Source organism: Halichoeres trimaculatus, unplaced genomic scaffold, assembly GCF_033239565.1.
Source record: "Halichoeres trimaculatus isolate MK-OKI-2021-1 unplaced genomic scaffold, fHalTri1.1 fHalTri1_scaffold_20, whole genome shotgun sequence".
Classification (NCBI taxonomy): Eukaryota; Metazoa; Chordata; class Actinopteri; order Labriformes; family Labridae; genus Halichoeres; species Halichoeres trimaculatus.
In genome coordinates this window covers 10,000,452-10,017,198 of record NW_027437198.1, presented here as the reverse complement: position 1 = coordinate 10,017,198, position 16,747 = coordinate 10,000,452, and the positions used below count along the sequence as shown (strand labels likewise).

Below are 16,747 nucleotides of genomic sequence, written 5' to 3'. Positions count from 1 at the left end.
TACATGCGTACAATCAACTTTTATCAGTGGAGACAGAAGACGTCACATTTCTAACATGGAGCATTCTCTGCTGCTAAAAAGCAGCCAATGTGACCAAACCTTATGTGAGACAGTCCCATTGCAGCCCAATCTCAAAGTGTCCAATATTTCAGTAAAAATAAGCATGTTTACAACTTGTTACACAAACACCAGCTGCATTGTTTTTATCATATCAAGGCCAGGAGTTATGCATACCTTTTTCGATTATTAGAGGTGCAGTCAGTTGACTCACAGGTGTGTTGCAACCATAGACCGTGTCATGCTGCATTCATGTGGTGTTAGCCACAATAGACAAGTTTCCGGGTTAGAAAATGCAAGTGAACACCTGCTTGAACTAAAATAAGAAATACTTATGTTGACCCTAGTGACAAAAAAAAAAAGTTTTAGGCCACAAATTACTTCCTCTTGGACACTTAAGGTATAAATATCTAGTTGATAAGAAAACAGTACTGCCCTCTTTTATGTTAACAGACCTGCACAAAATAACTACTTTGTTTGAGTGTCTTCTTTAAAATGTGTTGTCATTTTTAGTTTCTTTGTAGTTGACATGCAGAAGTTAAATTCTTTTAATGAACAGACAGACTCACAGAATGTAAAAACAAACCCATTGCTTCTTTATTAGTTAGTCATTTTACAGTAGTCACTCATACGTAGCTGCCTTGAGTTGGTCTTTTTGTGTCTTTTCACTTTTTGTTTCCAACATCTTCCTCATTTTTTTCATCAACACAATGGAAGAGTCATGGACAAAATATAAAAAAAGAACAAAAAGCAAACAAAGAAAAAAAATGGGATAAAATGCCCCTTTTTCACAACACAAACTACATTTGGCAAAAGGTGAGGATGATGATGGTGATGGTGATCCAGTGCATCTTACAACATCCATAAAGACATGAGAGATTTTACTAAGATAGAGAAGAAAGGTGAGATATGTTTGGGCGTCTGATTGGATAAGAGCTTTCAGGGGAGTCAGGATAATTTCCCAATCAGATTCGAGCTCCTCACTTGTTGCTAGGCAGAGTTTGAAGCTGTGATATGCATCATTAACAGAACAGTGAGGCATCAAAGTCACAGTACAAAAAAAAAAGACATCAACAAGTAAATCACAACAGAATACAAAAAATAAAATATAAAAACTGACCCATTCAGATTGAACAAAGTAAAATGTTGATCTGGTGTTTATGGCACGACAAGGCAAACGACATGGCAATTTAATATTTCACTTCTAATACTTTAATTTTTGGACTACAGAGGGCCGAAACACCTCCATCAGCTAACAGGAGCCATAGGCTAATGTAGCTAGCTTTGTTGTTGTATTACCTCCACTGCACCGCACAAAACATGCTCCACTAAACTCTCCTCTTTTTTTCCAACGGTTTAACTTTGATAAGAATTTGTTTCAAAACTTGCATGAGTAGTAAACATTCTTTTCCAATTGTCCCAAATGCCCACTTTTGCGAGCATATACTAGCTAGCCTACTACTTTTCAATCAAGCTAACAGACTTACAAATAAGTTAGCTAATGTTTTTTAGTTACTTGGAAAGGTCAGGATGTTTTTACTTTTTCAAATCCTTACATGCATCTTTGTTTTTCATAATAAAATTTCTCATTAGCTCACATTAGTGTGGTCTGTCTCCATACGGTAATTCAAATGTTTTTCAGTAGTCTTAATAACTGCACATATCCTGGGGTGAATTTGCACTTGTTAACAAATAATTCCTATCTAGCCTGCTTTACTTGTTCATTAGTTAATAAAAAAAACATTACAACACATTTTTCATGAGCTAATGTTGGCACATATTGTTCCTTTGGCTTAAAAGGTCGTTTTTCCCACGTTACGTTTTGGAATGTAGACCTATTTGATCCCTGTTTTATCACTCATACTAACATTAGCTATCTGCTAATTGTGGCTGTTCTTTTGCCTGATCTCTCACGCTAAAAACGCTCCATTTATGTCTTTGTTCTTCAGTTTCCCTCCAGGAACAATGCAGCAGAGGTAATGCAACAGCAACTGGCAGAACCCTTGAACCCACATGCTGACCAACATGCTAACTAGTCCAGGAGGACCCTGACAGCTAACTTTCAGTACTTTTTGTCACAATAACTCTGGTTCATGATTTGTTTGGCTGTTTGATTTGTCACATACATATGAAAAAGAACAAAATGAAAAAAAGTAAATAATATTTCTGCCCCTTCCCCCCTCCCTCCCCTCAGTGCCACTGCCTCACATGAAGAGACAGCCAGTTCACAGAAATAGAAAACAAACACCTGACAGTCACAGCGGCATGTGCTGATATGAACATCTGGGCATCATTTATGAAACATCTGAATTTGTTTCCACCAGTAAAATCAGCAGCTTGCATTGATTCTTTTGGACATGTTACAAGCCAAAACAATGATTCTGTCAAAAAATCAGAATCTGACTGATTGATTTTTCATAAGTGAAGCCCTGAGAAAACTACAGAAGCCCAGTTCAGCCACATGAAGACCACAGAAAAGTAAATCACAAACACTCATGGAGTATCCTCATATTAAGATGGTAAATTGCCTTAACTTTCAGCTTGATTTTCTATTCATTTGAATATGTCAGGAAGTCAACATCTTGACTTTGACACCTGTACCATCAGTTGTGTATTAAGATCATAAAAGATGGATTCATGATAACACACTCAGTAAGATTTGTGAAATCAGAATCATGAGTTGTGAAAGATTATACCCTACATATTAAAATAATGGCACTGTAAAACAAGATCCTGAGATAAATTAAGATTACAGTGTGATGAATCAAGGCAAGCTGAAAATAAGGTTATTAATGGACAAGACTATTCTATTGAATTATATACAAAATGATAATTCAACATTGCACAACCAAGGCAGAGTTAGAAACCTGAAATTAAACTACGCAATGCTGTCAGGAAGTCAAGATCCTGAAAATGAATTAAAAAGCTGATATAAGTTGAGATACAAACTGGATCCAAATTTTAGTTGGTCAAATTGGGAAATATGGACATAAAGTGAAGATTCTGGTATCTTTAAAGATCAAGGGGGATTGAGAAAATAAATCAATATTATGCTACATCAACTGAGAGATCAGGATTGTAAATCAAGATCTTTAAGATAGGTAAGATTGGTTTATGAATCCAAACAATTAAGTTTATAACTTTTGATTATGAAGTTAAAAAATTCAAATTTTACTAAAACAAGATCCAATCTTAACCTAAACTGTGAGATGGAATCAGTTAAGATTGGAAATTTAATGGGGATAAGGAGTCTTTAAGTTGACATCTTTAATCCTGGTTTCATATCTCATGATCTTGACAAGCCATGAGTAGTTTCTCCCTAACTTTTTATGTTTTCTGTGGCAGAAATGGGCCTCTGTAGAAAAATATTCCAATTCATTCATGTCTGATAACGCAGTAAACACCGGACGAAATGTTCACCATGTAGAAAACACAAAAAACAAACAATATGAAGGATTGTTGCATACGAAATGGAGTGTGAAAAATAAAAAAAAACAACTTCTCTCTTTTGCAGGAATGTCTGTTTGGGCTGATGGGAGTGCTGCAGAGGATTCAAATAAATTAGAACCTGATTTAAAGAGAAGGAAAAAAATACTCCTGAGAAAAAGACGATCATCACTTCCCAGAGGAACATATGAAGGGAAAACCAGCAGGTACGAACACAAAGAGGGAAGATGAATGATTGAGGCGAATGTTGAAGACACTGAGGCTCAGTTTCAAACACACCCGGTGCTGTCGGTCTGATCACACACACACACATGCACACACCCACACACACACACACTTACATACAGGAAGCTGGAAGGAAAACACCTTCAACCAAATCCACACCTGAACACCCTCACCTGCAGGAGACATACAGCGTCTTTAGAATACCGTGACAGTCAGAGTACATTTACGGGATGGTTAGCCTAGCTTAGCACAAAGACTGGAAGCAGTAGGAAACTGTTAGCATTGATCCACTGAAAATTATTCCCCTTTCTGCATCTCTGACTGTCTGATTTAAGCTGTGTTCAGACCTCAGCCAAATAAATTTTTATATGACATGAATACAAAAACATAAAACGCTGGATAATTTGGATTTATTCTGGCCAGTTTAATGTTCCCGCCTCTTCTGTGAATCACTTTTCCACCTGCCTCTGCTGGGTGGAAGTTTTGCTGTATCTTACACCTTACGCATATGCAAATATGAGATATCACAGTGCTTAAAAAAAAGACAAATTGTGCAGAGATTTGATTGCATGAACAGGTTGAAATGATACCAATTTGAAAAAATATCTGGATTCATGATTTGTCTGATCTGACACAAAGCAAAACAAGTTGGTTTCCTTTCTAAAAAAATTCTCATCAGCGTGCCTTAATTGTCTTTGAATGTGTCAGGCAACTTCAAAAATCCACTTAGCTTTTGGTCTGAACACACCTAGAGGCTGGAGGTGCTCTAACACTCTTGAATGAATCAGGAAAGAAAAACACTGCGGCTGTAACTTCTGATCTGTAAATTCAATTCTGTGATGAGGTTCTTGATGCCAATCTTGTGAGGCGCTCTTTCACAATGCGAGGGAATCTGGTTTGAATTGTCGTTGCATATTTCACCCTGACCTGATCTCCTGTGCACACCCCTGACTGGAGGCTCACTGCTTTAGCTCACACTTATTTCATACAATCATTAATAACACTGATGCTGCAGTCTGTCTCTGATTAGATGTTAAACTCAACTGTGGCGTCTATACATTCATTAAGCAGCGTCCAGACTGAAGGAAAAACTGGAGTTTGACTGTTTCATTCAGGAAAGCGTCTGACTGTCTTTCTCCCCGTACATCTGTCGTCGAAGCTTTAATAACTTTGTTACTGAACACTGTCTGAGCTGCAACAAATCAGTTTATTAACCTTTTAGTAAATAAAACCTAAAAGGAGTCGCCCTTCTCTGACATCACGGTAGACTTGGAGTGTTTTCAGTGTTTAACCAAACTTGACATTTGTAAACGTGATATTGGAATGACAAAAAATGTTCCTCAGGTAGTTGTTTTGCATCATTTCAACTATAACTGAACTAAAAACAAAAAAACACAGGGTCTGAAGCCGAGGGAAATTGTTAGCCTAATTTTCAAACTGATTCTGAAGTAAATAAAAACAGACTGTGCCAAACAAGCCAAAGTTTGTTTAGGAGTTGTGGGGCAGAGATTTGGTCTGAATGGCAGCATCACCTTTCATACAACAACATCAGGCTCTGATTCCATGTTTCCTTATCTGTGGCTACTGACAAGCAGGTGGATGTCTGGCATGATGATTGGTCGAAAGGATGAAAGAAAGAAAGGAAGGATAGGGGGAAAGGAGGGAAGGAGAGTTGTGGGGAGGTTAAGGGTCATTTACAGTAAACTACAGGTATATACACACACCCAAAATTGTACAGAGAACAAATATGTACATGCTCAGGGTTTCTATTTTTTAACTACCACCAACAACTTTCCCAAAATATGTTTCTTCTCCCTCTCCTCTTCTTTCCCCAATACCAGGAGAAATGTTGCACAGCTCCCTCCTCTTCTTCCTCACCTGTCTGTAGTGTAACCAGGAAGGAGGCAGAGCGTGTGTGCCGTCTGGACTCAAGTGTCAAGTGACGTGAAGGAGGACTCTAGCTGTTCTTTAGCAGCGTTCTGTCTTCAGGAGGACAGGAGGAGGAGGAGGAGGCGGACGTGGTGCAGGATGAAGCAGCGACTGTGGTAGTGGCAGAGGAGGAGGTGGAGGAGGAGGAGGTGGAGGAGGAAGAGGAGGCGTGTGATGGGAAGGAGAGCAGCTGTCCAGTCTCAGAGGAGAGGAGGGAGCAAGAGCGAAGGTCCACTGTCTGCAAGGAGGTGCAGCGACGCAGCAACGGGACACACTGCTCCGTCACCTTCACACAACCTGACACACACACACACACACACACACACAATCAGATAATGCAACAGAACTACAACAAAGAGTGGAAACAACTAAAAGGCAGGAAATGAAGTGAGAGAAACATTTCAGCCTGGAGTTACCTGCCAGGTTGATGTGCGTGAGGCTCTCTCTCAGAGGTGAGATTGGCGAGCTGAGGGTGTGAACCGTCTGATCCGTGACGTTGACACAGTGGCTCAGGTCTAACTTGGTCAGGTGAGGAACGTAACGCACCAACAGGCGAGACGATGCATCCGACAGGTCCAAACCGGCCAACCGCAGCTCCGTCATGTTCTGGAAACGCCCAACCCTGGTTTCCCCGTGAGCTGGTCAACCAATCAGAGAGGAGGATTTTACATTTCATCATTAAAATCATATTAAGTTTACAATTAAAAAACAAAACCCTACATAACACTTATGGTAGAGGCTTTATGTTTTTTTTTAGGTTTAAAATTTTGTATGGATGAATAAAAGTTACAACAAAAACTTTAGATAACACAGCCCTCACCTGTCCGTGTGTCAGGCGGGGGGGCCAGCAGCTCCCTCAGGTGTGAGTCTTTGAGGTCCTCCACTCTGCTGAGATCTAGCAGCTTCAGACAGGGGCAGACAGCCTGACACAGAGCAGAGACCGCCGACCACGGACAACCAGAAACGTTCAACTCCAGGAGACCTGAAAGAGACAGACGGGGCGGGTGAGACTCAAGAGAGAGACTCAGAATAAAGTCGTTTCCACTAAGCAGTCTGGTTTAGATTAGCATGGTTTGGTACGTTTGGTAAGCCTGGTCCTGTTTGCGCTTCCACAGCCAACCGTGCTCCCGCGTGGTAGGCGGCGTGTAACCTGGATGCTGACAGCTACTTCAGTAACATAATGGCACGACGCCATAGCAGTGCAATACAGTGTACCCTGCTAATAAATCCAACAGTCCTCTTTGTGATTGCCATTGGGCTCTTTGATACTAAGTGCAATCAAGTTTTGTTTCAGAAAAGACTGTGTGCCGCCAGGAGAAATGCAGCCACCATTGCACGGTAAGTGACGATTCTTTTGACCAGTCAATGGTCTGCAGTGTTGTAGCTCCACCGTCCAAGATCGGATCCCTTAAGTCCGGCATCCCTACACTAGGGTGCCAAAAAGCGGTTATTTGGGGATCTGTCCCAGGATTATTCAGTGGAAACACCGTAAAATCCGTGCCAAGACAAACTGAACTGAACTGCTTGGTGGAAACAGGGCTAAAGAGTCTTGATCTTGTGGTTAGATCAAGGAAAAAAATTCCCTGGTGCTTCTTCTAGGTAAGAATCTGACTCTCTGAACTGTTGACTGAACACATTTCATGTACGGAGGAAGTAGGAGGGATTCAGACGACCGCTCTTACCTTGTAAGCGGTTGATGAGCCACATTAGCTGTTTCTTGGATATGTTGGTATAACCCAGGTTCAGGGAGACGGGCTGTCGGCGGATGATACCGCTCAGCATAGGGGGGGTGATGGAGCGCTGCCTGCTCAGGTCGATCTGAGTCCACAGACGTTTGTCACAGCACCTGAAGGAGACGCACACACACAGAACACTGATGAAACATTTATTTTACCAACCTCTGAGCCAATCATTGTATGAATACAATCAGGAAACAAAAATGACTCTGGCGTCTCTGTGATGTCGTCACTCACCATCGGCTCCACGTGCGACACACCCTCATGCACACGCACAGCTCTCTCTGGCTCAGGTGCGTGAACACTCTCAGCCACACGTCTCGTGTCATGATGTGGGAGGAGCCAGAGTCCAGCGGCAGGCAGCTTGGCTCAGGGCAGGCAGGAGGAGGACGCACCAGGTGTCTCTCCATCTGTACAGGGCGGGGGGGCGAGGGCACGGCAGGCGGGCTACGCTTCATCATCTGAGAGCGCGGGGCGAGGCGAGACGGCTGCGAACAAGGAGACGCCGCCATAGCTGACATCATCAAGCCACCTCCTCCAGGGCCCCCGTTTGAGGTGGGGATGGAGGAGGCGGAGGAGGCGATGCTGTTTCTGGAGGTCTGGTTCTTACTGTTGCTGCGGATCTTGTTGCCTCTGCTCCCGCTGCCTTTGGTCCCGCCCCCTCCTCCCCCACTGTGTCTGTGATTGGTCAGAACGCTGCTGGCATTCTCCTTCTCCCCTCCTTCCCTCCCCCCTCCCGTCCCTCCTCGTGTCCGTCCGTTGCGGGCTTCTTGCCCATTGCTGCGCTGCTTCCCAGTGAAGCCGTCATGCTGTGAGGACGGAGGCATCTGATTGGAGGAGAGGGGCGAGGGCGGTGGGAGAGAAGCAGAGTTTTTCCTGGTCCTGTCAGAGGCGGGCATGTCCTCATCCTCTCCGTCCAGCAGTCCACTTTTACGTCCACGGGAAGGCAGCACAACCTCCCCTACTCCCCCTCTCCGTCGAGCCTTGTCCCCCCCCAGCTCCTCCTCCTTCACCTCCTCCTCCCCCCTCCCTGTCTCACCCTCTGATTCCTCGCTGGCGCTGAAGCCCAGCTCCGCCAGACGCCGCTCCCTCTCCCTCTCCCGCTCTCGCTCAGTGCGACTCCTCTCCCTCTCTGCCCGACCTCCGCTGCTGTTACCGTAGACAACAGGAGGAGGCGGGGCAGGCGAGGAGGACGAAGGTGATGAGCCGCCTCCCCCCTGCTCCCCCCTCATGGAGTCGTCAGAGTCGGACTCAGAGTCAGACTCTGAGCTGGAGGAAGAAGAAGAGGAGGACTCAGGGCGGCGCTCCAGCATGCACATCCTCTTGAAGCGTTCCAGTTTCTCCCTGTGGTGGGAGCGCTGGTCTGCACTCGACGTCCCCCCTGGGCCTCCCCCTCCTCCCCCACCTCCTCCCCCAGGCTGAGATGATGATGTAATTGAGGAGCTCTGTAGTCCTCCTGCGCCTCCTCCTGCTGATGAGGTTGGACCATTGGACTCCACCGCCTCCTGTTTGGGTTTCTGTTGAGAAGACAGAGAGGAGTCAACACAGTCAGAACACCAGAGCTGGTCCACATGGATCTGGATCCATCAGGTTCAGCAGCACAGGAATGACTGGATTATTTGATCTGAATCACACAGGTGGATCTGTAAACTGTAAATAAAAGCTACGAACCTTTTTGAGGCGTTTTTCGTGGGCGCCCTTCATCTAAGAAAGACAGAGAGAGAAATAACAGTCAGATCTGTAAACAGGTTCAACACAAACACTGCTCCTCTAATCCAACCTCCTCTCCCACCTTCTTCTTTGCCCCGCTGTCCTGAGGCAGCTCTTTCTCCTTCTTCCTCTTGTGTCCCCCATCCATCCTCCCACCCTCCTCCAGGGAGGGAGGGGCTTTCTTTTTCGGGGGAGGGTCATCTGTGAGTTTCCAGCGTCCCACCTCTCCGTTATCCAGCCTGCGTTTCCCCGAGCCATCTGCCTGGTCCTGAAAGGAGACAGACAGGTACACAGGCTCACCTTTTCACCTGTCTCACCACACTATTAAACTAAATCATCAACTGTTTGCTCAGCATTCAGCATCTTTGTGTTTGGTTTTCTTTTGTGGTTTATTAATTCAGGATCAGACGGATAATAAGAGGAAACATATTTTAATTGTCATCATATTATTTAGTCTGTTATCATACGGTGAATCTCTATTCAGAGCCCCCATTGTCTTGACTTCTGCTCTCAGACTCACCTTACTGGTTTTGCCCTCTTTGTGGCACTTCGGACACTCCCAGCAGTTTGGGATCTCATCGTTGATGATTCCTTCAGCTTTTCCCATCTGTGGAGACACAGAGCGTACTGTTCCTTTAGTGTTTCCACCACGTTAGATTAGCATCTCCTCTAAATTCTGCTGCAGTGACCCAATTTATTCCAAACTTCATTAAAGTTTGATCTCAGAGAAAAAGAAACGAGAATCTACATTTCCAAACGGATCACATGAAGAGGAGTGAGACTCCGGGCTGGTGATCAAAGATGTTGCATTGAAATGAAGATATCACTGACCTTCAGGCAGCTTGGGTGGATGATCTCGTTACAGATGGTACACTCCATCAGAGAGAGGCTGAACTTCTCCTCCTCAGAGTCCACCGTGTCCTCCTTCCCTGCCTCGCCACACGCAAAACACACCGCTGTGTGGGGCAACACCGGCTGTATGGAGAGAGGGGGGGGATACAGGTGAGTCAATAAACACATATTTCACTAAATAACTCATTATTGAAACTTAAGGAGGTACTGTGCTTTTTTAAGTATTATTCTGTCTCTCTGGTACCCTCTAACCCCTAATTCACACATAAAGCATGAGCACCATGCACTACGCTGTGCTTAGAGACCACTCTAATCAATCACTGCATTCACACATCACTTTTTATCCTACACTGGTGTTTTATTAAAGCTTTATTTCAGCCTTTGTCCAAAACATTTTATTTAAGCTGCTGTCTTTTTAAGGCCCCACAAACCCCCTTCTCTTTGATTGGCCAGCCCGCTGGAGGTCCAGCTATGGGTAGACCTTGGTGTTTGAGACCCCATCCCACAATGTGTAAAGAACCAGTTCAGAATCTTTATGTGATGGCATCATTCATCCTGCGATGTATTTGTACTGATTTCTTTAGAGCAGTTTTCAGACAGATTTATGGATTTCTATCAACACAAATGAACAAGACAGTTTTTAAATCTGCTCACATTTAGTATGAACATTCATCTTTGTAACTTTACAGCCATGTATTAAATACAGAAAAGCAAGACACCCCATCTTTAAGTTTGTTAGCACTTGTGAAGTAACAGCACCTTCTGAGACAGTTATAAAATTATCTGTTCTCAAGCTCGAGCATAACCCAGATTATTTACACTCTGAAAAAAACACATGTACAAAATTAACATCATGGTTCAAGCAACACTGTGTGAGTGAATTGTCATCGACCAGCAGAGGGCGACACTCACTCAGCTCCCCCTCCCCACCTGTGAGATGAATAAGAGAAGCATCTACCCTCTACCACCCACCCACACACTCATACACACTGACACATTTATACACACACACACACACTGTTGAGTAGATGCTCTCAATTATTAAGTGTTGCTTACTATTTTCATGTTTATGATACTCTCATTGTTGTTGGTGGGTTGGCACGGGAAGCAGAGCTTTCCGTTTTGGTCTATTTCTTTTTTTTTTTTTTTAATTTTACCAGTGTTTGATTCATTTTTTTTTTTTTTACAAAGCTGAGCCGATGTAGCCTACTCTGTCAACACACAAACACACAAACACACACACACACACACAGTCATCTCTTCCTCAGATCTGGAGGCATCACCTCACTCTTCCTCCTCCTTCTTCTCCTTCCAAATAAATGAAAAAAAAAAAAATGAAAAAAAAAAAAAAAAAGGTAACAACTGCTCTCCTGGCCCAGTGTGAGTTAGTGAGTGAGCCTGTGTGAGTGTGTGTGTGTGCATTTGTGTGTGTCAAAGCATCTCTGCAAAACCACGGCGATGGATCAAAGCCAACTCACTCACAGCACCAGTAACCATTTCTGGTTGCCACGGAAACCCAGCATCCTCTCCTGCTGGGCTCCTTCTCTGTGCTGATGCTATTTGAAGAACACACACACACACACACACACACATACACACACATACACACCAAGATCACACCTCTTTAGCGTTTGAAGACTGTGTTCTGACAGTATGTGTGTATGTGTGTGTGTGTGTGTGTGTGTGTGTGATACATCAGTAGGTGTTAGGTGTATCACAGGATTATGTCGACATGTAAATCTGAGCAACGTGTTTGTGTTGATGTGTACATGTCCTTTTCAGGAGCAGAAATGATGCCAGCATGTGTGTGTTTGTGTGTCTGTGCCCGCCATGGTTCTTGTATCTCTGTGAGGACCGCTCTGAGTGTGAGAACATTCTGTCCGGTCTTCACTTTCTTATCAAGTTATTTCTCCCTGGTCTGTTTCTGGGATCAACGCTGATCCTCATTCAGAGGGTTAATACTCTGTTATTACTGCAAACAAATCAATGACAGATACTTTACTGAAACATCTGTTGATCTTATTCTGTCACAGAAGTTTATATTCCATCTGTTAGCCTGTCCTCTTGCTTTGGAACAACGAGGTAAAACCACAGTTACGCTTTTGTTACGCTACAAGCAGCATCAAAACCCAAATTGTGTAATGGTGATGATGGATAGCTAAATGTTTAAGTTGGACTGCTTCCCTGTTTTCCAGGGTAGTTAAGAGTTAGCAATCTTCCATGGAACTGATGGGGGAGTCTGAGGAACTATGTCACATGACCTCTTCATAACAGACATCATGAATCACTGAAAAGCCACACTGCTGTTACATGTTGATGGCTGCTGCTGCTGATGATGATGATCGAGACACTGTCTTCACAATGTCACCATGTCAAGCAGGTGTGTGTGTGCATGCCAGTGTCTTACCGCCGTGCACTGTCTCAGGAGGCAGGACTGCTTCATCCTGCCGGGCCCTCCAAACTTCTTCATGTCTTTGCAGAAGTGACACTCTCCACACTCCGTCCTCATGCAGGCCTGGCAGCGCCGGCACCGTGTTCGCCTGCGCCGTGCGCCCCCTCCAGCCCCCCCGCCCAGCGCCTTACTTCCCGACATCCCCAAACAAGTCAGCTGCAGACACAGGAAGAAAGATATATCCATTTTAACAAATAATTGTGATATTTTGGATCTATCTGAAGTGCAGAAATTTCTGAAAACATCACAGATACATATTTTTGTTAAGATAACTTTATGAGCAGCATCAGCTCGCTATTTTCAAAGACACCAAGCTCCATTCACAAAAAAAAACGTAAATCCCCTTATAAGACAGGAGGTGATGCTTGACTCCTGCTGAGATTAGATGTTTGTTTTACTGTATCACTTTGGTGTTTCAACACAGTTGATCAGACCTAACACAGTATTTTAGGGATGTACCAATCTGAAACTTTTGGCCAATGCTGATTTCCGATATTAATATTGCTGTAATAGCCAATAACTGATACCTACCAATATCAAAATTGGTAAAGAAAAAAAAATATTTTGACACAGATGACTTGTCAAGGTAGTTCAGAGAGAAAGAGCAGCGTGATCGTGAAAAAAGACAACTATGGAGAGGATCAAAGGATGGAGTGCCTGCAATGAACGTGATCAAAAAAGTCAATTTTGTCTGTTTTTTGGATCAAAAACAAGAGAAACATAAAAGTAGAGAGGCAAATCTTTCAGGTCGTTTTGTTGTTTACATGTCATAGAAAACAATATTATTTGGGTCTTGACAGATTGTTCAAGATGCTCTGAAAATAGCAGGCAGCTAATGAGTAAATATTGTCCGATACTAATGTGTTAAAAAAATGACCAACATCAGCCAATATGGTATTGATACCAGTAAATCGTGCATCCCTACAATATTTCAGTGACGCATAATGACACAAAGCGCTAGGACAGACCAACAACTTTTAGACACTGTCATGGTTGGTGTTACAATTTGTCTGTTTGACTGTAAAACAACTGTCACTGAAAGATAAATAAAGCCCAACATGCCTGATAATATTTTGGCAGTGGCATCAATAAAAGCAACTGAGCTTCAAAATTCTATCTGCACACATTTAACACCTGTTAAACTTCCCTTTAGCTACAAAGAATTAATTATTATGAAAAGCTATCTTCACTGTGGAGTTAAAATGTTTCCAGCGCCATTTTTTGTGTTGGCCGTACATAAGCTGCTACGGTGTGCAGATAATTGCTGCATCAACTTATCAACCATTATCACAGGCAGCAGTTTGTATGTTGTAAACTACCAGTAATTAACTTTTGAAGCTTTTAATTGTCAATACAAATGTTATGTTGATATTGCTTGGCATCACTAGTTTGACAGATTCCTAACTTTGACTTTATACCTTCTTTAGCATCTTTTTTTAGAGGAAGTAAAAAATGTTTTATGCTTGGCCAAACTCTGAGAAGTATTGATATGGATGTTTAGGAAGAAATATGTTGGTCTCTAAATTTGCTTTCCAAATGTATTATAAACCAGTCCGTCAAAAACTGAGAAGACAGTTTGCAGACAGTTTGGTGGATTAGAATTTAAATCAAACCATCAATTATTTGAACATATGTATTTGTATCTTTAACATTCCCATATTACATTTTTGAAAGGCAAGCAGTTTTGCACACTTATTTGCCTATTCTTCTTTCACTTTTATTAAAGCTTAGTCCTTATTTTTATTGTTTATTTGTAGTCTTATTGTCTTTAATTGAATACTGTAATTTTTGCATTATTCTAAATAAACAGAGAAAAACTGCTTATGGTTTGCTCTCACTCCTGAAATAAGCTAACACTGCATAGCTCTCTGAATTGTGTAATCAATTACTAATGTGTGAAAACACAGTGCCATCATTTAGCTCATCAACGGTCAGTTAACTCCTCTGTGACAGGCTGATAACATTTGCATCAGATTGAGTGCAGATACTACCAAATCACACCACTAGCTCACATGAATTAGCAGCCGAGAATAATGAAGACAGAGAGATGCTAATAGCTAACATCTAGCGCGTCACAGTAACCTATATTTCATCAATGTTAGCAATCACACTTGTGATTTAGAAGTGGTAACTGGTAAAATTTTATCCAAATCGTTGCTGCTGCAGATAAATAAAGACCTCACGAATGAAATGATGCACACTAACCCTCCCCATGCCCCCAGAATCTGATATGATATTGTTACGCGTGCTAACATGTTAGCAGGCTAGCTGTTGTGCCTTCGCAGGCTGCAGTATGCTTCCTCTTTCACTATCTCTTTGCTTCATAAATCACCAAACCTACCCAGAGAGATTAATGAAACGTGGCTAGAAATAAAGGAATAAACCAGTGTTAACTCACCTTTTCGTATTAGGTCGCATACTCCCTGGTCGCTCATCAGAAATAATATTAGCCAACAGTTAGCCCACGTTAGCTTGGGTTTAGCGCAACTAGCCGTCCGCTTCCTTGTTTCTTTCTCCGCCAGGCTGCTGTTAGCTCCCGGGCTGCCTCACAGTCCTCCCATCGTGTTAGCTCCCAGTGCTCCAACCAGCTCCAGGGCTAGCCAAACGGACCCGCTATGGGTCTTAATGTCTCGATTACCAAACTGATCGATATCGATAAAGTGAAGGGCGCAGTGCTGCTGATAGAGCCGAGCCCATTCACTCTTCTCTCTCTCTCCCTCTCCCTGGGTGAGCGTACCTCTCTCTCCCCTCCGCTCCGCACGTTACAACGTGTTCTCCTCTTCCTCCCGGGGGGCTTCAAAACACCTAAAATGGCTCATTTCAACAGAGGCGCAGTGTTTTAAATCGACACACTATAATAACCCTCCGCTGAAAATAGACCGCCCCACTCGTTAAATTAAAATAAATGTGATATTTTTTTAGTAAAGAGCAGCGCGCAGCTATTGTTCTCCGTTTCTATTGTGTGGCGCCTGGCTGCAGTGTTTGCGTGATTTGGTTCAGTTTTGTCAGTCGCCTGTGACACGTTCAGCCCCCCGCATTGATTACATCACACAGGTGACTTCAGATACCGCTCTCCGTTTTCCCCCGGAGAGAGAGAGATGGAGAGAAAAAAATAAAATAAATAAATAAATGTGTAAATAAAATATGGTTAACAAAATTATGCACGCCCCGCCTCTGCGTGATAACGTCACAACTAGTGCGCAGCAATGCATTTTTGAACGTGTAGTTCTCATTCTAATATTGCAGGTGACCAAGCTTATACAGACCTTTTTTGACTCGGTGTGGGTTTCAAAACAATCAATCTATCAGTCAATCAATCAATCTATCTATCTATCTATCTATCTATCTATCTATCTATCTATCTATCTATCTATCTATCTATCTATCTATCTATCTATCTATCTATCTATCTATCTATCTATGTTATATTAATGTGTCTGTAATTTTAATAATAGTTTGGGGAGAGGGGGGGGGGGGGTCTCAGTGTCTTTTCGAGAATTAATAAAGCTCTAAAAATAAATGAGATTTAAAAGAAAAATAAATAAACTGTGTTTTCTCAAATGAATGTTTACCTACATTGTAATTATTGTCCAGAATCGTTATGCATCAATCTTGGTTTGGGCTACAACGTCTAGACTAGGTTTAAGGATCATCTGATGAGTTCGTTATTGTTGATTTCATGTTTACTTGTTATCGTCTGTTGTTCCGTCTGGCTCAGCGTGTGATTTTTTTTATGCTGCTGTCTTGGCCAGGAATCCCCTGTAAAAGAGATATGGCATCTCAATGGGACCATGTCTTGTAAAATAGAAATGAAATGATTAAAAATAAAACTCTATACAGATTTTGTGTGACCTGAGATAATGTAGCAAACACGCTGTCATAATTCAACTGGTGCCATATCAGTGTTCACCAATGTGCAAGATCCTGTAGTTTATTTTGATTATTATGTGCAATAGTTATTCATTAGTTGAAGATGTAAACACTTTCACAAAGGTGCAACTTAATTTTTACTTGTCCCATTTCTTCATCTTGTTATTTAAGGCACAGTTTTTAGCACTTGATTTGAGTGAGACACTTTTTTATTCTGGCTCTCCACTTGATCCTTTGTGTTTTTAATTAGATACTTGTAAGTTTATATGTTATTAAGTGAAACAGTTTGTATTTTTACCTTTCAATAATATTTTACTTGGGCAAACAATTTCCCCAGTTGATCTTATATTAATTTCCCTGGTGGATCATTTTGACCGATAGGCACTTACTGCTTGTTTTTCTGCTGTACCAAATAGAATACTTTATTTATCCCTGAGGGGAAATTCAAGGCAAAGCAAATTTATTTATT

General features: G+C 42.4%; 1 protein-coding gene across 1 annotated transcript; it reads right to left on the bottom strand.

Annotated features, from left to right (window-relative positions):
- Window positions 1-630: 630 nt before the first annotated feature.
- Window positions 631-15,535, bottom strand: fbxl19 (F-box and leucine rich repeat protein 19). The gene is made up of 11 exons (XM_074696168.1): window positions 14,807-15,535; window positions 12,364-12,564; window positions 9,936-10,079; window positions 9,625-9,711; window positions 9,187-9,372; window positions 9,066-9,098; window positions 7,632-8,911; window positions 7,341-7,504; window positions 6,479-6,640; window positions 6,075-6,296; window positions 631-5,955 (listed from the first exon to the last, which is right to left on the bottom strand). Exons 2-11 carry the CDS (start codon window positions 12,547-12,549, stop codon window positions 5,687-5,689), a joined length of 2,733 nt encoding a protein of 910 aa, XP_074552269.1. The 5' UTR covers window positions 12,550-12,564; window positions 14,807-15,535; the 3' UTR covers window positions 631-5,686.
- Between the last annotated feature and the right edge of the window lie 1,212 nt (window positions 15,536-16,747).